This window comes from Rhinoraja longicauda, chromosome 5, assembly GCF_053455715.1.
Source record: "Rhinoraja longicauda isolate Sanriku21f chromosome 5, sRhiLon1.1, whole genome shotgun sequence".
Classification (NCBI taxonomy): domain Eukaryota; kingdom Metazoa; phylum Chordata; class Chondrichthyes; order Rajiformes; family Arhynchobatidae; genus Rhinoraja; species Rhinoraja longicauda.
Genome location: NC_135957.1, coordinates 82708435 through 82731992, shown reverse-complemented (window position 1 = coordinate 82731992; position 23558 = coordinate 82708435). Strand labels below are relative to the sequence as shown.

At 50.6% G+C, this 23558-nt stretch overlaps 1 protein-coding gene across 1 annotated transcript; it reads right to left on the bottom strand.

Moving 5' to 3' along the window:
* Positions 1-1870: 1870 nt before the first annotated feature.
* Positions 1871-20725, bottom strand: LOC144593941 (PR domain zinc finger protein 1-like). The gene is made up of 6 exons (XM_078400075.1): positions 20383-20725; positions 18212-18283; positions 8674-9552; positions 8504-8643; positions 5116-5244; positions 1871-2425 (listed from the first exon to the last, which is right to left on the bottom strand). Exons 1-6 carry the CDS (start codon positions 20723-20725, stop codon positions 1871-1873), a joined length of 2118 nt encoding a protein of 705 aa, XP_078256201.1.
* Between the last annotated feature and the right edge of the window lie 2833 nt (positions 20726-23558).

Below are 23558 nucleotides of genomic sequence, written 5' to 3'. Positions count from 1 at the left end.
TCGCAATGGTCTAAAGCGTTTCCCCTTCTGTTAAAAAAAGGCCTCTTGATTTTCACTCACGGTTCATAACTTAAAGAGGATTTTTTTTGGGGGGGGGACTTTTCTTTCATTTTAAAAAACAAACAATAAAACACAAATATTGTCTGCTACATTTAGCAGGAGGTCAGAAGCAACGACTTTGTGCCCGGGCTTTCTTTCCTTATGCTCCCTGCACTACTGGACACACTATGAGGTAGCCTTTGTTCAGCTTTGCAAGCACATCCACCGTTCGGTGGACACACAGACGGAGCGGAGGGGAGGGGGAGGGGGAGAGGGAGGGAGAGGGAGAGGGAGGAGGGAGAGGGAGAGGGAGAGGGAGAGGGAGGGAGAGGGAGAGGGAGAGGGAGGAGGGTGGGGGTTACTGGGGAGGGAGAGGGAGGAGGGAGAGGGAGAGTGGGGGTTACTGGGGAGTGAGGGAGGAAGGGGAGAGAGTGAAGTACTGAGGATGGGGGGGGAGTGAGGGCTACAGAGGAGGGGGAGGGGTGGGGGTAAAAGGGGAGGGAGGGGGAGGGGTGGCTGTAGAGGAGGGGGGAGTGGGGGTTACCGGGGAGGGGGGTTGGGGGTAACAGAGGGAGGGGGTGGGAGTGACAGAGGGAGGGGGTGGGGGTAACAGAGGGAGGGGGTGGGGGTAACAGAGGGAGGGGGTGGGAGTGACAGAGGGAGGGGGGTGGGGGTAACAGAGGGAGGGGGGTGGGGGTAACAGAGGGAGGGGTGGGAGTGACAGAGGGAGGGGGGTGGGGGTAACAGAGGGAGGGGTAACAGAGGGAGGGGTGGGGGTAACAGAGGGAGGGGGTAACAGAGGGAGGGGGTGTGGGGGGTGACACAGAGTGAGGGGGGGTTGGGGGTGACAGAGTGAGGGGGTAACAGAGGGAGGGGGGGTTGGGAGTGACAGAGTGAGGGGGTAACAGAGGGAGGGGGTGGGAGTGACAGAGGGAGGGGGGTGGGAGTGACAGAGGGAGGGGGGTGGGGGTAACAGAGAAGGGGGTTGGGGGTAACAGAGGGAGGGGGTGTGGGGGTGACAGAGTGAGGGGGTAACAGAGGGAGGGGGGGGGTTGGGGGTGACAGAGGGAGGGGGTGGGAGTGACAGAGTGAGGGGGTGTGGGGGGTGACAGAGAAGGGGGTTGGGGGTAAATGCCAGAGTGAAGGAGGGGAGGGAAGGATAATGAACGAACAATCGGGGGAAGTGAATGAGAAGAGGGATGATCATGAAGACTCAACGATTAAGTGAAGACTTCCAGCTTTGGCAACACACCGCATTGGGCCACAAAACTATTTTCAAATATTCCAATTTAAATGTTCAAATCGCCTTCCCACTCTGAACCCCCCCCCCCTCTCCCCCCTCCCCCGTTCATTTTAATTTAAAAAAAATCCTAACCCAGTGTAAAGTAACTATAAAGAATGGCAACAGAGAGAAGACACACATTTCCACCTGCGATCACAATGATTAATTTTGAGTCATTGTAAACATGATTGTTTTTTCAGGTATTGCATGACGAAAGTACAATTGCATAATAAATTATTGACTATTCTTGGAAAAATAATTCTGCTTAAAATGATTGTCCCTTTAAGCATTTATTTTCTTTCTTTCATGTAAGGCTTGCCGATGTCAAAATACTTCACTGAGGATACCCTGAGATGAATGCCTGGAAGACCCTTCCGCTGAGGGCCAAGGGCAACTCCAACAAGAGATCGGTCAGTCAGTCCACCCTGAGGCTTTTTTTGTTTCCCGTGTGGAGATCTATGTACATTTATTTGAAAGCTTCCAAGCAGGGCTTGGCTCTCCGAAGTCATTAACGGTTGTGCCCTGGGAGATGAGGAATTCGGCCTGATCTCAAAAGGCCATGGCCTCCATGTTTTCCTGCTTGACCTTTACGGGCACCAGAGGTCGCGGGCTGCCGTGCGCCATTTTGACGGGCGGCGGGTCGTACAGGCCGCAGCCTGAGGTCGCCAGGTTGCTCCCCGGGCCCCTCTGGTAGGCGCCCTCCTCCGCCTCCCTCCTCAGCACGGTGAAGATCTGCTTCTCCACCGCGCAGCCAGCCTCATCGCCGCGGCCCATCTCGTCCAGCTTGTCCGCCCCGTCGCTGATGTCGAAGCGGTTGATCTCCTCGTTGAAGCGGTGGAGGTCCTCCAGCGAGCGGCCGGGGGCCGGGGACATGGGACAGTTGCCTCGCAGGTGGGCCTTCAGGCTGCAGTGGTGGATGTAGGTCTTGTGGCACTGCAGGCACTTGTGCGGGCGTTCCCTGGTGTGGAGTCGCTTGTGCAGCTTGAGGTGGACGAACTGGGTGAACTTGGCCGGGCACAGCTTGCACTGGTACGGCTTCTCCCCCGAGTGCAGGCGCAGGTGGGTCTTCAGGTTACTGGTGCTGCTGAACCTCTTGTGACACACCTGGATGAGGGGGACAAATAACAACAACAATAATAATAATAATAATATTCCTTTATTCGTCCCACACCGGGGAAACTTGCGGTGTTTGCAGCAGCAAAGTGGATAGCAAGAGACATTCATTATAAATAAAAAATAAACACAAGGATAATTGTCATCATTTACTGTCTTTTTCCTTTACTAGACAATAAACAATAGGTGCAGGAGTTGGCCATTCGGCCCTTCGAGCCAGCACCACCATTCAATGTGATCATGGCTGATCATTCTCAATCAGTACCCCGTTCCTGCCTTCTCCCCATACCCCCTGACTCCGCTATCCTTAAGAGCTCCATCTAGCTCTCTCTTGAATGCATTCAGAGAACTGGCCTCCACTGCCTTCTGAGGCAGAGAATTCCACAGATTTACAACTCCCTGACTGAAAAAGTTTTTCTTCATCTCCGTTCTAAATGGCCTACCCCTTATCCTGGTCTGTTGACTGGTCTGCTGGGAGCAGTGCTGGTTGTGCAGTCTCACAGCAGCGGGAAGGAAGGACCTCTGATATCTCTCCTTCACGCACTTGGGGTGATGGAGTCTGTCACTGAAGGAGCTACTCAGTGTAGTGACAGTGTCCTGCATGGGGTGGGAGTCGTTGTCCAGCAGCGATGTTATCTTTGCCATCATCCTCCTCTCTCCCACCGCCTGCACTGAGTCGAGGGGGCAACCCAGCACGGATGGGTGACGTTTCACAGAGTGCTGGAGTAACTCAGCGGGTCAGGCAGCATCTCTGGAGAACATGGATAGGTGACGTTTCACAGAGTGCTGGAGTAACTCAGCGGGTCAGGCAGCATCTCTGGAGAACATGGATAGGTGACGTTTCACAGAGTGCTGGAGTAACTCAGCGGGTCAGGCAGCATCTCTGGAGAACACGGATGGGTGACGTTTCAGGTTGGGACCCTTGTTCAAACTCACCCCGACCTGAAACGTCACTTATCCATGTTGTTAAGTCATAGAGTGATACAGTGTGGAAACAGGCCCTTCAGCCCAACTTGCCCACACCGACCAACATGCCCCACACCCCTCTAATCCATGTACCTGTCTAAATGATTGTTAAACGTTGCGATAGTCCCTGCCTCAACTACCTCCTCTGGCGGCAGCTTGTTCCGTATGCCCACCACACTTTGTTACCCCTCAGACTCCTATTTAATCTTTTCCCCCCTCTCACCTTAAATCTATGTCCTCTGTGTCCTTTGCCCCTGCTGTACACTGGTGCAAGATGTCAGGAGGCAGGGAGAGGGTTGTATTGCAGATCTAAGTTCAGACTGCAGACGCGTTGTCAACACTTGCATATTAACAAACATCCACAGGCCATTTGTTCTTGAACGACACCAGCCCACAAGTAATGTTTGCTTAAGACCAGCTAAATTTCACAGTCACATAAAAGACTAATTTCTCCCCAAGGCTGCAGAATTCTGCAGGATCGACAGCCTTACTGTAAATTCTGAATGAGTTTAGTTTAGTTCTGAGATACAGCGTGGAAACAGCTCCATCAGCCCATCTAGTCCACGCCGACCATCGATCACCCGATCACACTAGAGTTGTGACTTTACGCTTTTGAGATACGGTACGGAAACAGGCCCTTCGGCCCACTGAGTCCGTGCCGACCAGCGATTAACCCGTACACACCAAACTTTAGACTTTCGACACAGCGCAGAAACAAGGCCCTACTGTGCTGACCAGCGATCTGCCTGAATACTCGCACTATCCGACACACTAGGGACAATTTTTACCCAAAGCCAATTAACCTGCAAACACTGGATGTATTTGGAGTGGGAGGAAACCGGATCACCTGGAGGAAACCCACGCGGTCACGGGGAGAACGTACAAACTCCAGACAGACAGCACCCCGTCAGGATCGAACCTGGGTCTTTGGGGCTGTGAGGCAGCAACTCTACCGCTGCGCCACCGTAGTTAATATTGCTTTGGTAGATGACTGGTGCTGTTTTCAATCAGGCTGTTTCGCCACCTATGTGGATAGGATGGATTAGAGGGATGTGGGTCAAATGCAGGCAGGTGGGAATAGCGTAGATGAGGCACCTTGGCCGGTGTGGGCAGGTTGGGCTGTTTCCACGCTGCATGACATAAGCATGCATCGTAGCTTAGTTTGGGATCAGCTCCATCCAAGACCGCAAGAAATCGCAGAGAATTGTGGACGCAGCCCAGACCATCACACAAACCAACCTCCCTTCCACTGACTCCATCTACACCTCACGCTGCCTCGGCAAGGCCAGCAGCATCATCAAGACCCAGTCGCACCCCGGCCACTCCCTCTTCTCCCCTCTCCCATCGGGCAAGAGGTACAGACGTGTGAAAATGCGCACCTCCAGATTCAGGGACAGTTTCATCCCGGCTGTTATCAGGCAACTGAACCATCCTACCTCATACAGAGAGCAGTGCTGAACTACCATCTACCTCATTGGTGACCGTCGGACTATCTTTGATTGGACTTTGCTGGCTTTGCCTTGCACTAAACGTCATCATGAATCTGTCCCACTGTAAACGGCTCGATTGTAATCGTGTACTGTCTTTCCGCTGACTAGTTAGCGCGTAACAAAAGCTTTTCACTGTACCTCGGTACACGTGACCAGAAACTAAACTGAACAGAACTATGACTCGAGAGGAGCAGACAAAATACAGCAGTGAAACTCTTTGTCTACCTGGCATTCGTGTGGCTTTTCCCCAGTGTGGACGAGGTAGTGCTTCTGCAGGTGAGCCAGCTGTGTGAAGCCTTTACTGCAGGTCTGACACTTGAAAGGCCGTTCGCCACTGTGTACCCGCAGGTGGACCTGGTAAGACAGAACAACACTTGAGGCTCCGAACCCTTCGTTTTTAGTTTAGCTCAGAGTAGGGTTGCCAACTTTCTCACTCCAAAGTAAGGGACAAAAGGTGACGTCACCGCCCCGCGCCCTACGTGACCTCACCCATTGCCAGCGGCCACGTGCTCCCGCTCCACCAATGGCGGCCGCCCGGGCCAGGAGGCGGGTTGCTAGGCAACCTCTGTTAGTGGTGCCTGGGCCTCCGGGCCTACACTGTGCGGACCTACAGCGGCCCCCCGGGGCTACAGTGTCCGGGCCTACAGTATCTGGGCCTACAGTGTCCGGGCCTACAGCGGCCTCCGGGGCGTCAGTGTCGGGGCCTACAGTGTCCAGGCTTACAGTGTCCAGGCCCCCCCCCCGGGCGGTCCCGTACGGGACAAACCAATTTAGCCCAATATACGGGATGTCCCGGCTAATACGAGACAGTTGGCAACCCTAGTTCAGAGATACAGCGCACAAACAGGCACTTCGGCCCACCTGGTCCGTGCTGACCAACGACTAGACTTTAAACTTTAGAGATACAGTACGGAAACAGGCCCTTTAGCCCACAGAGCCCGCACCGATCGGCGATCCCCGCACATTAACACCACCTTACACACACTAGGGACAATTTACACTTATACCAAGCCAATTAACCTACAAACCTGTCGGTCTTTGGAGTGTGGGAGGAAACCGAAGAGTGTGAGAGGAAAGGCAGATATAGATAGATTCTTGATTGTTACGGGTGTTAGGGGTTATGGGGAGAAGGCAGGAGATTGGGGTTAGGAGGGAGAGACAGATCAGAGATAGAATGGAGAGTAGACAATAGACAATAGACAATAGGTGCAGGAGGAGGCCATTCGGCCCATCGAGCCAGCACCGCCATTCAATGTGATCATGGCTGATCATTCTCAATCAGTACCCCGTTCCTACCTTCTCCCCATACCCTTAAGAGCTCTATCTAGCTCTCTCTTGAATGTATTCAGAGAATTGGCCTCCACTGCCTTCTGAGGCAGAGAATTCCACAGATTCACAACTCTCTGACTGAAAAAGTTTTTCCTCGTCTCTGTTCTAAATGTCCTACCCCTTATTCTTAAACTGTGGCCCCTTGTTCTGGACTCCCCCAACATTGGGAACATGTTTCCTGCCTCTAACGTGTCCAACCCCTTAATAATCTTGATGGGCTAGATGGGCTGCATGGCCTCATTCTGCTCCTACACCTTATGAACCTAGAACTGTGTGCCACAGTGGTAGAGTTGCTGCCTCACAGCACCAGAGACCCAGGTTTGATCCTGACTACCTGTGCTGATTGTACATTCTCTCTGTGACCACGTGGGTTTTCTCTGGGCGCTCCGGTTTCCATCCACATCCCAAATCCGTGCAGGTTTGTAGGTTAATTGGCTCCTGTAAGCTGTGAATTGTCACTGTTGTGTGGGATAATGCTAGAGTACAGGTGATCGCTGGTCAGCGTGGACTCGGTGGGTCAAAGGGCCTGCTTCCGTGAGAAATGTTCCCTTGATTAGCACGGGTGTCAGGGGTTATTGGGAGAAGGCAGGAGAATGAGGTTGAGATGGAATGATAGATCAGCCAGGATTGAGTGGCGGACTAGACTCGATAGACCTAATGGCCTATTTCATGTTCATATGTGTTAGGAGCAGAATTAGGCCATTTGGCCCATCTAGTCTACTCTGCCATTCAATCATGTTCATTCATCTTCTGACTAAAGAAATTCCTCCTCATCTCCTTCCTAAAGGAACGTCCTTTAATTAGAAACATAGAAACATAGAAAATAGGTGCAGGAGGAGGCCATTTGGCCCTTCGAGCCAGCACCGCCATTCACTGTGATCACGGCTGATCATCCACAATTAGTAACCCGTGCCTGCCTTCTCCCCATATCCCTTGATTCCGCCAGCTCCTAGTGCCCTATCTAACTCTCTTTTAAATTCATCCAGTGAATTGGCCTCCACTGCCCTCTGTGGCAGAGAATTCCACAAATTCTCTGGGTGAAAAAAGTTTTTTCTCACCTCAGTTTTAGTACGAAGCTGTGGCCACTGGTTCGCATTTGGGAGAATTAGTCAGGAGAGTTAGACAGGGGAGGTCGTGAAAGGCCTGGATTGGGTGGGTGTGGAGTGGATGTTTCCACTAGGTTCTCCCACTAGTGGAAACATCCACTCCACGCCCACTCCGTTCGGGCCTTTCACTATTCGTATTCTGTTCCTGTAACTTATGAACGTACTGAGTTGTTTACAGCTCTTGGGGCGATCGGAATCACGGGGAGAAAGCAGGAACGGGGGTACTGATTTTGGATGATCAGCCACGATCACATTGGCTCGAAGGGCCGAACGGCCTACTCCTGCACCTATTTTCTTTGTTTCTACATAGAACAAAACCATCCACAAGGTCATAAGGCCACAAGTGACAGAAGTAGAATTAGGCCATTCGGCCCATCAAGTCCACTCCGCCATTCAATCATGGCTGATCTATCTCTCCCTCCCAACCCCATTCTCCTGCCTTCTCCCGATAACCTCCGACACCCGTACTAATCAAAAAGCTCTCTATCTCTGTCTTATAAATATCCACTGACTTGGCCTCCAGTCTTCTGTGGCAAAGAGTTCCACAGATTCACCGCCCTCTGACTAAAGAAAACCCTCCTCATCTCCTTCCTAAAAGAAGGTCCTTTAATTCTGAGGCCACGAGCAATGGACAATAGACAATAGGTGCAGGAGGAGGCCATTCGGCCCTTCGAGCCAGCACCACCATTCACCGTGATCACGACTGATCATTCACAATCAGTACCCCGTTCCTGCCTTCTCCCCATACCCCCTGGCTCCGCTATCTTTAAGAGCTCTATCTAGCTCTCTCCTGAAAGCATCCAGGGAATTGGCCTCCACTGCCTTCTGAGGCAGAGAATTCCACAGATTTACAACTCTCCGACTGAAAAAGTTTTTCCTCGTCTCCGTTCTAAATGGCCTACCCCTTATTCTTAGACTGTGTGTGGCCCCCGGTTCGAGACTCCCCCCAACATTGGGAACATGTTTCCTGCCTCTAGCGTGTCCAACCCCTTTAATAATCTTATACGTTTCGATAAGATCTCCTCTCATCCTCCAGTCTTTCAACATATGACAATCCCGCCATTCCGGGAATTAACCTAGTGAACCTACGCTGCACGCCCTCAATAGCAAGAATATCCTTCCTCAAATTTGGAGACCAAAACTGCACACAGTACTCCAGGTGCGGTCCCCTCACCAACCTTGAGGTTTGACAGCTGCCCGAAGGTCTTGTAGCATATGTTGCACTCGTACTTGATCTTGCCGTTCTGCTTCTTCAGGGGGTACGGCAACGTCTTGTATCCTGTCAGGTTCCTCTTGGGTTTCAGGAGATCCATCGCCTCTTCCGCGTGACCGTGACCGTGACCGTGACCGTGGCCGTTGCCGTTGCCCAGGCCGGCTGAGGTAGGTGTGGGCTGAGCGGCCGGGTGGTCGGAGCGGGCGGCCGCCGTGCCCGCGCGCGGCGAGGAGTCCCCGTGGTCAGGGGTCACGGTGCGGCCAGCGGCGGTGAAGGCGCTGTGGCGGGCAGGGGCCAGGAAGTCCCTCGGCCGCTCGGGCAGCTGCAGGAGACGGCGGGCCCTGTCGTCGGCGGGTAGTGCGGGCTGGCTGAAGACGTGGTGGGGGAAGCCGCCGTAGAACGAGTACATGCGGGGCAGGAGGTCCAGGTTGCCGACCGCGGCCAGCGGGTTCAGCCCGTGGCAGCCCAGCGGGTAGTGCGGCAGCATGACCCTGGAGTACTGCGGGCCCACAGGGCCGTAGGGATGGAGGAAGGGCAGGTGCGGGGGAGGGGGGTAGGGAGGCAGGGAGCCCAGGCCTTCCCGGTTGTAGGGCCCGGTGGTCAAGAAGGGGAACGCTTGCTTGCGCCCCTCCGCGGGCGGGGCGAGCGGCGGCAGCGGCAGGCTGGACTCCGGGCTGCCGTGCGGAGTCAGGCTCTTGAAGCCGCGGTCCGGGCTGGGGGCGAGGGACGGCGGCAGCGGCGATCGCTTGGCATAGGCCCGCATGTCCGAGCCCTGGGTCTTCGCATAGTCCTGCGGCCTCACGGGGTAGACCACCCGCGGGAGGAAGGTCCGCTCCTGGCCGTGCTTCCTGCTGAAGTCCTCCATCTCTTTCCCGGGGACGGCCATTGGCTGCACTGCCTGCACCCGCTGGTTGTCCTTGGTCGGGCGCTCTCCGCCCGCGAGACCTCGGCGCGGCGCGACATCGCCTTTCACGGTCCCGTTCCCTCCAGCCGGGCACGCCTTCCCTCGAAGCTCTGCAGAAAGAGTGGAAAGATCACAAACTGAGGTAGGTTCACCAGGTTAATCCCCGGGATGGCGGGACTGTCATACGAGGAAAGATTGGGAAGACTGGGCTTGTATTCACTGGAGTTTAGAAGGATGAGAGGAGATCTTATAGAGACGCATGAAATTATAAAAGGACTGGACAAGCCAGATGCAGGAAAAATGTTCCCAATGTTGGGGGAGTCCAGAACCAGGGGCCACACAGTCTAAGAATAAAGGGGAGGCCATTTAAAATCGAGATGAGAAAACACTTTTTCACTGCAGAGAGTTGTGAATTTGTGGAATTCTCTGCCACAGAGGGCAGTGGAGGCCAATACACTGGATGAATTTAAAAGAGAGTTAGATAGAGCTCTAGGGGCTAGTGGAATCAAAAGATATGGGGAGAAGGCAGGCACGGGTTACTGATTGTGGATGATCAGCCATGATCACAATGAATGGCGGTGCTGGCTCGAAGGGCCGAATGGCCTCCCCCGGCGCCTATTTTCTATGTTTCTATCACGTTAGGAAGCAAATGGTGGGGAGATGCTGCAATGTTTGCAACGAGCTGCCAGGCGAGGTAGTTGAGGCAGGTACTACATCAACATTTACACGCCTAAGAAGTAATTAGACAGATATGTGGATTGGAAAGGGCTAAATGCAAGCAGGTGCTACTGGTGCAGTTTAGTTTAGTTTAGAGATACAGCGCTGAAAATACACTGAGTCCTCACCGACCAGCGATCCTTGCACATTTTAACACTATCCTACACACACTGGTGACAATTGATATTAAAACTAAGCCAATTGACCCACAAACCTGTACGCCTTTGGAGTGTGGGAAGAAACCGAACATTGGGTGGCACGGTGGCGCAGCGGTAGAGTTGCTGCCTCACAGCGCCAGAGACCCGGGTTCGATCCCGACTACGGGCGCCGTCTGTACGGAGTTTGTACGTTCTCCCTGTGACCCGCGTGGGTTTTCTCCGAGATCTTCGGTTTCCTCCCACATTCCAAGGACTTACAGGTATGTAGGTTAATTGGCTTGGCAAATGTAAAAATTGTCCCTAGTGGGTGTAGGATAGTGTTAATGTGCGGGGATTAATCCAGTGCCTGGGCGGCGCGGACCCGGTGGGCCGAAGGGCCTGTTTCCGCGCTGTGTCTCTAAACTAAACTAAACTAAACTAAAATCTCACTGAAAACCTGCGTAGGTCATGGGGAGAATGTACAAACTCCATACAGACAGTATCCATGGTCAGGATTAAACCCAGGTCTCTGGCGCTGTAAGGCAGCAACTCTACCACTCCTAAATGGTGAGTATACAGAACGAGCTGCCAGAGGGGGGTCGTTGAGGCAGCTGCTACATCCACAATTTAAGACATTTCATCAGGTACAGGGACAGCAAAGGTTTGGAGGGATATGGGCCAAACGCAGGCAGGAGGGACCAATGTGGCTGGGACATGTTGGCCGGTGTGGGCAAGTTGGGCTGAAGGGCCTGTTTCCACGCTGTATCACTCTATGACTCTAAGTTGCTCGTGCTGAGTGGAGCTATGTTTCAGGGCGGTCACGGTGGCGCAGCGGTAGAGTTGCTGCCTTAGAGCGAATGCAGCGCCGGAGACTCAGGTTCGATCCTGACTACGGGTGCCGTCTGTACGGAGTTTGTACGTTCTCCCCGTGACCTGCGTGGGTTTTTTCACCGAGATGTTCGGTTTCCTCCCACACTCCAAAGACGTACAGGTTTGTAGGATAATTGGCTTGGGCAAATGTTTTTTAAAAATTGTCCCTAGTGTGTGTGTAGGACAGTGTTTGTGTGCGGGGATCGCTGGGCGGCGCGGACCCGGTGGGCCGAAGGGCCTGTTTCCGCGTTGTATCTCTAAACTAAACTAAACTCAACTAAACTAAACCACAAACATCTACAGCGAGCTTTAGCTTCGAAATTTCCCAAGCTATTTTTATTGAGTGCTCATTTCGATAGCCATAATGTTCACCACATTGCCAGACAATGGCCAGCCCACTGGAATCCTGCAGACTGCAGATCAGTTCCTGCGGTGATATCGCTGTGAAGCAGAACCCAAACTCAAACATCCTTTTCATGTTTGCCAATGAGGCTTTCCTTGGCAGGAATGAAAAGCTTTTAAAGTGGCCCGCTGGTCTTCCCTCAGTTTACACGTCGCTGTGTCAGGGCGGCCTACCTTATGAACTAACTTATCAGCTTGTTCCCCTTTTCCAGCTTTCTTCTCCCTCCCGCCTCCACCTACAATCACTGAAGAAGGGTCCCGACCCGAAACGTCACCTATCCATGTTCTCCACAGATGCTGCCTGACCCGCTGAGTTACTCCAGCACTTTCTGTCCTTTTGTGTATTATCCATCATCTGCAGTTATGGAGTCAAAGAGTGGTACAGCGTGCAACTTTGTGCCCTTTGGCCCGACTTGCCCACACTGACCAACATGTTCCATCTACACTAGTCCCACCTGCCTGCGTTTGACCCATATCTCTCCAAACCTGTCATATTCATGTGCCTGTCTAACTGTTTCTTAAACTATGGGATAGTCCCAGCCTCAACTACCTCCTCTGACAGCTCGTTCCATACACCCACCACCCTTCGTTACCCCTCGGGTTCCTATTAAATATTTCCCCCCTCACGTTAAACCTATACCCTCTGGTTCATGATTCCCCTACTCTGGGCAAGAGACTCTGTTCTTTGTTTCTACATTCTAGCTTTAGTTTAGTTTAGTTTAGTTTACCGATACAAGGCGGAAAGAGGTTCTTCGGGCCAACGAGTCCGCGCTGACCAGCGATCCCTGCACATTATCACTGTGCCTAAACACACTGGGGACAATTTCAGAACAAGGGGCCACAGTTTAAGAATAAAGGGTAGGTCATTTAGAACAGAGATGAGGAAAATCTTTTTCAGTCAGAGAGTTGTGAATCTGTGGAATTCTCTGCCTCAGAAGGCAGTGGAGGCCAATTCTCTGAATGCATTCAATAGAGAGCTAGATAGAGCTCTTAAGGATAGCGGAGTAAGGGGGTATGGGGAGAGGGCAGGAACGGGGTACAGATTGAGAATGTTCAGCCATGATCACATTGAATGGCGGTGCTGGCTCGAAGGGAAGAATGGCCTCCTCCTGCACCTATTGTATATTGTCTATAACACTGATACCAAGCCAATTAACCTACAAAACCTGTACGTCTTTGGAGTGTGGGAGGAAAACAAAGATCTCGGAGAAAACCCCACGCAGGGACACAGGGAGAACGTACGTACAAACTCCGTGCAGACATGACCCCGTAGTTAGGATTGAAGCTGGATCTCTGGCGCTGTTAGGTAGCAACTCTACCGTATTTGGTGATAATTTCTTGGGAGGGGGTGGTGGGGGGGGGGGGGGGGAGTTGCAGAGGAAGGTTAGGAGGAGGACGGGGAAGGGGGGGTGGAGAAATTCCTACACCGAGATCAAACCAAGTGGTCCATTTCCTCTGTGTTTTGTTTCCGCACTCTGTTTACCGTCCTTCTGCCCCGTTTCTGTCAATACCAGCGGTCTCTGGTGTAGGAGGGGACGCGTGACTTGGGCTGTCATTTAAAGATCGACAGCTCTGACCCATCAGACAAAGTGCTTTCGGAAGCCGGGGATGAGAGCGCTGCCAGGTTTCGGTGGCGTTGATGGACGATCGCTGCATCCCTAGCGATCACTGCCTATCTACTGTGGCAAGGCTAAATAAACAGGGCTGTGTGGACACTGCAGGAGAGGTGCTGATAGTTAGCACAGATAGTGCACACACACAGGCCACTAGACAAAAATAAATAACAGGGTTATCGGGAAGAGATACCCATCTCTCAAACGGGGCTTGGCGGGCAGGAAGTTCAAGTAGTCAGTGAACTTTTCTTAAGCCCTTGCTCCGGAAAGTGTAGTCCCACAGCGTCCAGGTTAATGGATGGATGGGTTAGGGGAGCCGTGAAAGAAATGATGCGCCTGTGTGCAAACGAGCTACGGAAATCCGTGACGTGCTTTTCCAAGCCAGCCCCTTGTCCGAAAGGATCAGCTCAGCAACACTGGAACTTCGAAACATAGAAAACAGGTGCCGGAGGAGGCCATTCGGCCCTTCGAGCTGGATTCATTGTGATCATGGCTGATCGTCCGCGATCAGTAACTTAGCGCAAATGCCCAGCAAAGGTTCGGGATTTAGAGTCACAGAGTCGTAGATACAGCCTGGACCGTCAGTCGGCTTCGATAAAAATTGTCCCCGGTGTGTAGGATGAAACTAGTGTGCGCGGGTGATTGTTGGTCGACACGGACTTGGTGGGTCCTCGGCCTGTTTCCACACTGTATCTTTAAACTGTGCGGCAAACGGATAGTGTGCTAATATTGTCAGAGGCATGGAAAAAATCCCTTTGGCCCAACCTGCCCACGACGACCAACATGGCCCATCTAAAATGGTGCTAGATCTCTAAACTAAACTAAACTAAACTAAGGGGGCGGCACGGTAGCGCAGCGGTAGAGTTGCTGCTTTACAGCGAATGCAGCGCCGGAGACTCAGGTTCGATCCTGACTACGGGAGCTGCACTGTAAGGAGTTTGTTCGTTCTCCCCATGACCTGCGTGGGTTTTCTCCGAGATCTTCGGTTTCCTCCCACACTCCAAAGACGTACAGGTATGTAGGTTAATTGGCTGGGTAAATGTAAAAAAAAAAAAAAATTGTCCCTAGTGGGTGTAGGATAGTGTTAATTCACAAAATGCTGGAGTAACTCAGCAGGTCAGGCAGCATCTCGGGAGAGAAGGAATGGGTGACGTTTCGGGTCGAGACCCTTCTTCAGACTGATGTCGGGGGTGGGACAAAGGAAGGATATAGGTGGAGACAGGAAGATAGAGGGAGATCTGGGAAGGAGGAGGGGAAGGGAGGGACAGAGGAGCTATCTGAAGTTGGAGAAGTCAACGTTCATACCACCGGGCCGCAAACTGCCCAGGCGAAATATGAGGTGCTGCTCCTCCAATTTCCGGCGGGCCTCACTATGGCACTGGAGGAGGCCCATGACAGAGAGGTCAGACTGGGAATGGGAGGGGGAGTTGAAGTGCTGGGCCACCGGGAGATCAGTGGCGTTAATGCGGACCGAGCGCAGGTGTTCAGCGAAGCGATCGCCGAGCCTGCGCTTGGTTTCGCCGATATAGATGAGTTGACATCTAGAGCAGCGGATGCAATAGATGAGGTTGGAGGAGGTGCAGGTGAACCTCTGTCTCACCTGGAAAGAATGTTTGGGTCCTTTGATGGAGTTGAGGGGGGAGGTAAAGGGACAGGTGTTGCATCTCGTGCGGTTGCAAGGGAAAGTGCCCGGGGTTAGGGTGGTTTGGGTAGGAAGGGACGAGTGGACCAGGGAGTTGCGGAGGGAACGGTCTCTGCGGAATGCAGAGAGGGGAGGGGATGGGAAGATATGGCCAGTGGTGGGGTCCTGTTGTAGGTGACGGAAATGTTGGTGGATGATATGTTGGATCCGCTGGCTGGTGGGGTGGAAGGTGAGAACGAGGGGGATCCTGTCCTTGTTGCGAGTGGGGGGATGGGGAGCAAGAGCGGAGCTGCGGGATGTAGAAGAGACCCTAGTGAGAGCCTCATCTATAATGGAGGAGGGGAAGCCCCGTTTTCTGAAAAACGAGGACATCTCGGAAGCCCTAGTCTGAAACACCTCATCCCGGGCACAGATGCGGCGTAGACGGAGGAATTGGGAGTAGGGGATAGACTTTTTGCAGGGGACCGGGTGGGAAGAAGTGTAGTCCAGATAGCTGTGCGAGTCGGTGGGCTTGTAATAAATGTCCGTCACTAATTTTTCTCCTGTGATGGAGATGGTGAGGTCCAGAAACGGGAGGGAGATGTCAGAGATAGTCCAGGTATATTTAAGGGCAGGATGGAAATTGGAGGTGAAGTGTATAAAGTCAGTGAGTTCTGCATGGGTGCAAGAGGTAGCACCAATGCAGTCGTCGATGTAGCGGAGGTAGAGTTCGGGGATGGGGCCAGTGTACGTCTGGAACAGGGATTGTTCGACGTACCCGACAGTGATAGTGTTAATGTACGGGGATCACTGGGCGGCACGGACTTGGAGGGCCGAAAAGGCCTGTTTCCGGCTGTATATATATGATGATATGATATATGAACTGTTTCCACACTATATATCTAAACAACTAAACTCCAAAGACGTGCAGGTTTGTAGGTTAATTGACTGGGTAAATGTAAAAATTGTCCCTGGTGTGTGTAGGATAGTGTTAATGTGCGGGGATCGCTGGGCGGCACGGACTTGGTGGGCCGAAAAGGCCTGTTTCCGCGCTGTAGAATCTAAATCTAAATCTAAAAAATCTAAACTAAGGAACAGTTTCCACACTATATATCTAAAAAAACTAAACTAAACTAATCTAAGTGCCTGTTTCCACACTATATATCCAAACTAAACTAAACTAATCTAAGTGCCTGTTTCCACACTATATATCCAAACTAAACTAAACTAATCTAAGTGCCTGTTTCCACACTATATATCTAAACAACTAACCTAAACTAAATTAAAATAAAATAAAGGCCTGTTTCCACGCTGTAAACCTGAACAACTAAACTAAACTAAACTAACGTCTGTTTCCAAACTGTATATCTAAACAACTCAACTAAAATAAATTAAGTTAAACGAATCTAAACTGGAGTTGTGGGATTTATTCACAAAATGCTGGAGTAACTCAGCAGGTCCGGCAGCATCTCGGGAGAGAAGGAATGGGTGACGTTTCGGGTCGAGACCCTTCTTGGGCAGGTGCATGGATAGGCCAAATTCTACTCCTATCCCTTATGAGGGCTGTTGAAAGAGAGGGCCATCCAGGGGAGGGGGGATGGAGAGGGGGGGGGGGGGGGGGGGGAGAATGAAAGGGAACCATTGGGAGGGGGGGGGAGAAAGCAATAATCACACTGAAGAACATGGCCAGTGAGCCTTCTTCATGGTAACCACTGCGTAGGAAAATAACTGCAGATGCTGGTATAAATCGAAGGTATTACAAAATGCTGGAGTAACTCAGCAGGTCAGGCAACATCTAGGAGAGAGGGAATGGGTGATGCTTCAGTTCGAGACCCTTCTTCAGACTGGTAATCACTGGGCTTTGAGCGTGACTTAGATGTTTGAAGCTTTTAAAATAACTCCCTTAATTCCTTTTACTGGCTGACTTTGATTTTTCTTTGCTGAAAAAGCAAATTTATAACTCTCGCCAATCAGTCTGTGACCACAACCAGTTTTAACTTAAGGGAGTAGAGAAGGAAATGATTGTAATCTGACAATGTTGTTAAAATAAAAATAAGGTACCATAAAAAAACAAAATGGCTTCCAGAATTGGTTACCAAGTGATTAAGTGACTGCTTTTAGATTAAAAGGTGGATGGATATTGTCAGATTAAAAAGCAGTAGGAATTATCCGATTCCTTAAAGACAATAGACAATAGGTGCAGGAGGAGGCCATTCGGCCCTTCGAGCCAGCATCGCCATTCAATGAGATCATGGCTGATTATTCTCAATCAGTACCCCGTTCCTGCCTTCTCCCCATACCCCCTGACTCCGCTATCCTTAAGAGCTCTATCTAGCTCTCTCTTGAATGCATTCAGAGAATTGGCCTCCACTGCCTTCTGAGGCAGAGAATTCCACAGATTCACAACTCTCTGACTGAAAAAGTTTTTCCTCATCTCCGTTCTAATACAGTCTATCTGCGCACTGTAATGGCTCGACTGTCATGAAGTATAGTCTTTCCGCTGACTGGATATCACGCAACAAAAGCTTTTCACTGCACCTCGGTACAATAAATTAAACTCAACTATATTTTTGGACGATAGGATCTGAAAGTGCTTCCACCATGATTTGATGATTCACTGATACAGATTTGCAACATCCACATACATACATCCATCCATCAACATGGTGGCACAGCGGTAGAGTTGCTGCCTCACAGCGCCAGAGACCCGGGTTCCATCCTGACTACGGGTGGTGTCTGTACGGAGTTTGTACGTTCTCCTGTGACCTGCGTGGGTTTTCTCCGGGTGCTCCGGTTTTCTTCCACACTCCAAAGACGTGCAGGTTTGAGGGTTAATTGGCTTCTGTAAATTGTCCTGTGTGTGTGTAGGTTGTAACTAGTGTACGGGTGAGAGCGGACTCGGTGGGCCGAAGGGCCTATTTCCACCCTGCATCTCTAAAGTTTAATGCCTAAAGTCTAACCAGAGGACACAGGTTTGTGGTGAGAGGGTGAAAGAGTTAGCACGTATCTGAGGGACAGGTTTTTCATTCAGAGTGTGGGGAGGGTGTATGGAATGAGCTGCCAGGGGAGCTGGTCGATCGAGGCGGGTACTATAACAGCATATAACAGACCCGAGTTCAATCCTACCCTCGGGGGGAGTCTGTTTGGAGTTTGCACGTTCTCCCTGCGACCTGCGTGGGTTTTCTCTGGGTGCCCTGGTTTGCTCCTACATTCCCAAGACTTGCAGGTTTGTTTGTAGGCTAATTGGCCTCTGTAAATTGGCCCCTAGAGTGTCGGGAGTGGATGCGAAATTGGGATCTCATAGAACTAGTGTGAAGTGGTGATTGATGGTCGGCGTGGACTCGGTGGGCCGAAGGGCCTGTTTCCATACTGTAATCTCCAGACCAAATCAAACAAAACTCTGTCTTACCATTGTGTGGGACTCCTGGACTGTGCTGCCATTTTCCATGCAGTTCCTCAATCTTGGACAGGTTGATGCACTCTGGAGGTATGGAACAAACAAGGATACGAGTTAAGTTTTGGAACAAAAAATATTTACTGCCACATCTAATCTAGAACTTCCAAAAGAGAAAAAAAAATCTAATTCCCCATTTGGTGAATGGTTAATTGCCAAACATGGCCTATTTCCAGCTCTCATCAAACCCAACCCCAACCAAATTACACAAAATGGTCGAATAACTCAGCGAAACGTATAAGATTATTAGATCTTATCGCAAACGTATAAGATTATTAAGGGGTTGGACACGTTAGAGGCAGGAAACATGTTCCCAATGTTGGGGGAGTCCAGAACAACGGGCCACAGTTTAAGAATAAGGGGTAGGCCATTTAGAACGGAGATGACGAAAAACCTTTTCAGTCACAGAGTTGTGAATCTGTGGAATTCTCTGCCTCAGAAGGCAGTGGAGGCCAATTCTCTGAATGCATTCAAGAGAGGGCTGGATAGAGCTCTTAAGGATAGCGGAGTCAGGGGGTATGGGGAGAAGGCAGGAACGGGGTACTGATTGAGAATGATCAGCCATGATCACATTGAATGGCGGTGCTGGCTCGAAGGGCCGAATGGCCTCCTCCTGCACCTATTGTCTGTTGTCTATTGACAGGCAGCATCTCTGGAGAGAAGGAATGGGGGGGGGGGGGGGGGGAAAGGAGGACCTGGCGCGGGCTTCTTTGTAACTTTGTCAGCGCCAATTATGTGATGACGCTTTGCATAAGGCAGTGACAGGTAGATTCTTGATTAGTACGGGTGTCAGCGGGCAGGGGGCAGGAGAATGGGGCTAGGAGGGAGAGATAGATCAGCCACGATCGAATGGCGGAGTAGACTTGATTGGCCGAATGGCCTTATGAACATAGAACTGGTAGGAGCGTAGGGCGGCACAGCGATAGAGACGCTGCCTCGCGGCGCCAGAGACCCGGGTTCAATCCTGACCACGGGTGCTGTCTGTACGGAGTTTGTACGCTCTCCCTGTGACCGTGTGGGTTTTCTCCGGGTGCTCCGGGTTTCCCTCCCACATCCCTAAAACGTGCAGGTTTGTAGGCTAATTGACTTGATGGGCCGAATGGCCTAATTCTGCTCCGATCACTTATGAATATGACCTTATAGGTTGGGTTATGCAAAACAAAAGGGGTTTCACTGTGACTTGTGCCAGTGAAGTCATCCGCCATTCAATCATGGCTGATTCATTCATTCACTCATTCATTCATTTGATCCACGAGCAGTAGCTTTGCTCAACAGCCAAAAGTCTGCAGCCTCCTTTTGCTCTGGTATTTGATTTCATTCTTCACATGTGTAAATTATAATGTTTTATTCTTGCGTAGGAAAATAACTGCAGGTGCTGGTACAAATCGAAGGTATCACAAAATGCTGGAGTAACCCAGCGGGTCAGGCAGCGTCTCTGGAGACAAGGAATGGGTGACGTTTCGGGTTGAGACCCTTCTTCAGACTGATGTCAGGGGAGGGGGCGGGACAAAGATAGGATGTAGTCGGAGACAGGAAAACTGGTGGGAGAACTGGGAAAAGAGAGGGACAGAGGAGCTATCTGAAGTTAGAGAAGTCAATGTTCATACTGCTGGGGTGTATTCTTAATTGTTTACTGTATGGCGTGTTGTTATCTTTGCGAGCAAAGCACCAAGGCACAAATCCCCGGTATGTATCTGTACTTGACTAATAAAGTTTATTCAATTCAATTAAATTCAATTTAATTCAATTCAATTCAAATCAATTCAATTTAAATCAATTAATTCCAATTCAATTCATTTCAATTCAAATCAATTCAAATCAATTAATTACAATTCAATTCAATTCAAATCAAATCAATTCAATTCAAATCAAATCAATTCAATTCAATTCAATTCATTTCAAATCAATTCATTTCAAATCAATTCATTTCAATTCAATTCAATTCAATTCAATCCAATTCAAATCAATTCATTTCATTTCAATTCAAACCAATTCAATTCAATTCAATTCAAATCAAATCAAATCAATTCATTTCATTTCATTTCATTTCAATTCAATTCAATTCAATTAAATTCAATTAAATTCATTTCAATTCAATTCAATTCATTCCCACTGGGTTCACTCACTCAGCTTGATCATCATCAGGTCATCAGAGGTGGGGTAGTGGAGGCGCTCAGCAAACTCGCTGCTGTACCAGACCAGGAGCTCCTCGTTGGCGGGGATGGCCTTCACGGTGTAGAAGTAGATGTCCATCCCATTCTGACACGCGGCCAGGCACTGCTCCTGCTTCGAGCGGGTTGGGTTCACGTAGCGCATCCAGTTGCTCTTGGTCTCGTCAAACCCGTCGACAAAGTGGTGCAGGTCACCGCTCGAGTAGACCTGGAATAAGAGTGGGGCAGCCATGGAGTCGTGCTCACAGGTTCTACCAGCAGAATCTGGCCGTTCGGCCCATCGAGTCCACTCCGCCATTCAACCGCAGCTAATTTATCTTTCCCCCCATTAGAAAATAGGTTGATTAGTACGGGCGTCAGGGGTGAAGGCAGGAGAATGGGGTTGAGAGGGAAAGATAGATCAGCCACGATTGAATAGAGTCGGATACAGTCGATGGTTGAACAGCCTATTTCTGCTGGAAACATCGAAACATAGAAAATAGGTGCAGGAGGAGCCATTTGGCCCTTCGAGCCAGCACCGCCATTCATTGTGATCATGGCTGATCATCCACAATCAGTAACCCGTTCCTGCCTTCTCCCCGAATCCCTTGATTCCACTAGCCCCTAGAGCTCTATCTAACTCTCTTTTAAATTCATCCAGTGAATTGGCCTCCACTGCCCTCTGTGGCAGAGAATTCCACAAATTCACAACTCTCTGGGTGAAAAAGTTCCTTCTCACCACAGTTTTAAATGGCCTCCCCTTTATTCTAATACTGTGGCCCATGATTCTGGACTCGCCCAAAATTGGGAACATTTTTCCTGCATCTAGCTTGTCCAGTCCCTTTATAATTTTATACGTCTCTGTAAGATCACCTCTCATCCTTCTCCCCATAACCCCTGACACCCATTCTAATCAAGGATCTGTCAATCTGCGCCTTACAGATATCCACTGACTTGGTCTCCACAGCCGACTGTGGCAATGAGTTCCACAGATTCACCGCCCTCTGACTAAAGAAATTCCTCATCATCTCCTTTCACAAGGTGCAACCTTTAATTCTGAGGCTGTGCCCTCTAGTCCAAGACTCTCCCACTAGTGGAAACATCCTCTCCACATCCACTCTATCCAGGCCTTTCACTATTCGGGAAGTTTCAATGAAGGTCTCCCCTCACCCTTCTAAACTCCAGCGAGTACAGGCCCAGTGTCGTCAAAACGCTCATCATATGTTAACCCACTCATTCCTGGGATAATCCGCGTAAACCTTCTCTGGACCCTCTCCAACACCAGCACATCCTTCCTCAGATATGGGGCCCAAAACTGGTCGCAATGGTCATACAGCGTGGAAACAGGCCCTTCTGCCCAATATGCCCGCACTGACAACATGTCCCATCGACACTAGTCCCACCTGCCTGCGTTTGGCACCATCTATATAATAATAATAATGATGCATTACATTTATATAGCGCTTTTCATATACTCAAAGACGCTTTACAGGGATTTCTAGAACATAGAGAAGTGAATAAATAGATAAATAAGTAAACGAACAGAGAAAGGAGACAGAAGGTGAGGTGATCTTCAGTGGTTGAAGGCAGTGCTGAAGAGGTGAGACTTCAGTGATGTTTTGAATGTGGTGAGTGAGGAGGAGTCTCTGACGGTTTGGGGTAGTGAGTTCCATAGGGTGGGAGCAGCGATGGAGAAAGCCCTGTCCCCCCAGGATCTGAGTTTGGTCCGGATGGGGGGGGGGGACAGGAGATTGGCAGCAGCAGAGCGGAGGGTGCAGGTGGGAGTGTGCCTGTGGAGGAGGTCAGTCAGGTAGGATGGGGCCAGGTTATGGAGGGCTTTGTAGGTCATGAGGAGGATTTTGTACTGGATTCTCTGGGGGATGGGGAGCCAGTGGAGTTTGTAAAGGACGGGGGTGATATGGTCACGGATCGGGGAGTGGGGTGAGTAGACGGGCAGCGGAGTTTTGAATGTATTGAAGTTTACTGATGATTTTTGAGGGTGAGCCATAGAGGAGGCTGTTGCAGTAGTCCAGACGGGAGGTGATGAAGGCGTGGATGAGGGTTTTCTGCAGCTGTGAAGGAGAGGGATGGACGGAGACGGGCAATGTTTTTGAGGTGGAAGAAGGCTGTCTTTGTGATGTGTTTGATGTGTTTGGCGAAGGAGAGGGTTTGATCAAAGATGATTCCAAGATTCCGGATGTGAGGTGAGGTGGATGCTGGGAGACCATCAATGTTGAGGATGAAGTTTTAGGTGGATTTGGTGAGCGTTTTTGGACCAATGATGATGATTTCAGATTTCAGATTTATTGCAGTTGAGTTACTAAAACTCTCGTTTGTTATCTTGTTTGTGACTGAACTTCAGCCAAAACGGTGCACGATAGGGCGACAATTTTAGGCCCACCTCACTCACCATTGTCACTTTAATGATAATGCAAGTAGTTTTATTGAAATCGGTCTTATATTTTTAACGCTATTCACATTTTTAAGTTTAAAAGGAGGGGAGGGAGGGGGGAAAGGGGGGGAGTGGGGGAGAAGGGAGAGGGGAGGGGGGGGTTGAGGAGAGAGGGCGAGGGGGGGGGGGGAGGGGAGGGAGGGGGGGGGGGGGGGGGGGAGGGAGGGTGCTGCACCAATGCAGGAGAGGTTTGGGCCCAACGGGTCCACTTTGTCTAGTGCCCCTGCTAAACCTGCCCGATCCATGTACCTGTCCAAATGTTTCTTAAGTGTTACGATAGTACCTTCCTCAACTACAACCTCTGGCAGCTCATTCCACAACCCCCCCCACCCTTTACCCCTCAGGTCCCTAATAGATTTTACCCCCCTCACCTTAAACCTATGTCCTCTAGTTCTCGATTCTGGGCAAGATAATCTTTGTGTCTCCCTGATCTATTTCCCTCATCCTCCTGGAGTAAAGACCTAGACTGCCCAATCTCTCCCTACAGCTCAGGCCCTCGAATCTTGGCAACATCCTCACTCATCGGGTTCCTATTAAATCTCTCCCCCTCTCACCGTAAAACCTGTGTCCCCCGGTTCTTGATTCCCCTACTTTTGGTAAAATTCATATTTTCAAGACTCATTCTTTTAGATTAGTTTAGAGATACAGCACAAAAAAAAGAGGCCCTTCGGCCCACCGAGTCCGTGCCGACCAGCGATCC

Coding starts and splice junctions, on each gene's coding strand:
- LOC144593941 (XM_078400075.1), bottom strand. CDS start 20,725: ATGGCGGAGTGGACTCGATGGGCCGAACGGCCAGATTCTGCTGGTAGA. Junction 18,284..20,382: donor CCTGATGATGATCAAGCTGA/GTGAGTGAACCC, acceptor CCATACCTCCAG/AGTGCATCAACCTGTCCAAG. Junction 9,553..18,211: donor TCCAGGAGTCCCACACAATG/GTAAGACAGAGT, acceptor CTCTTTCTGCAG/AGCTTCGAGGGAAGGCGTGC.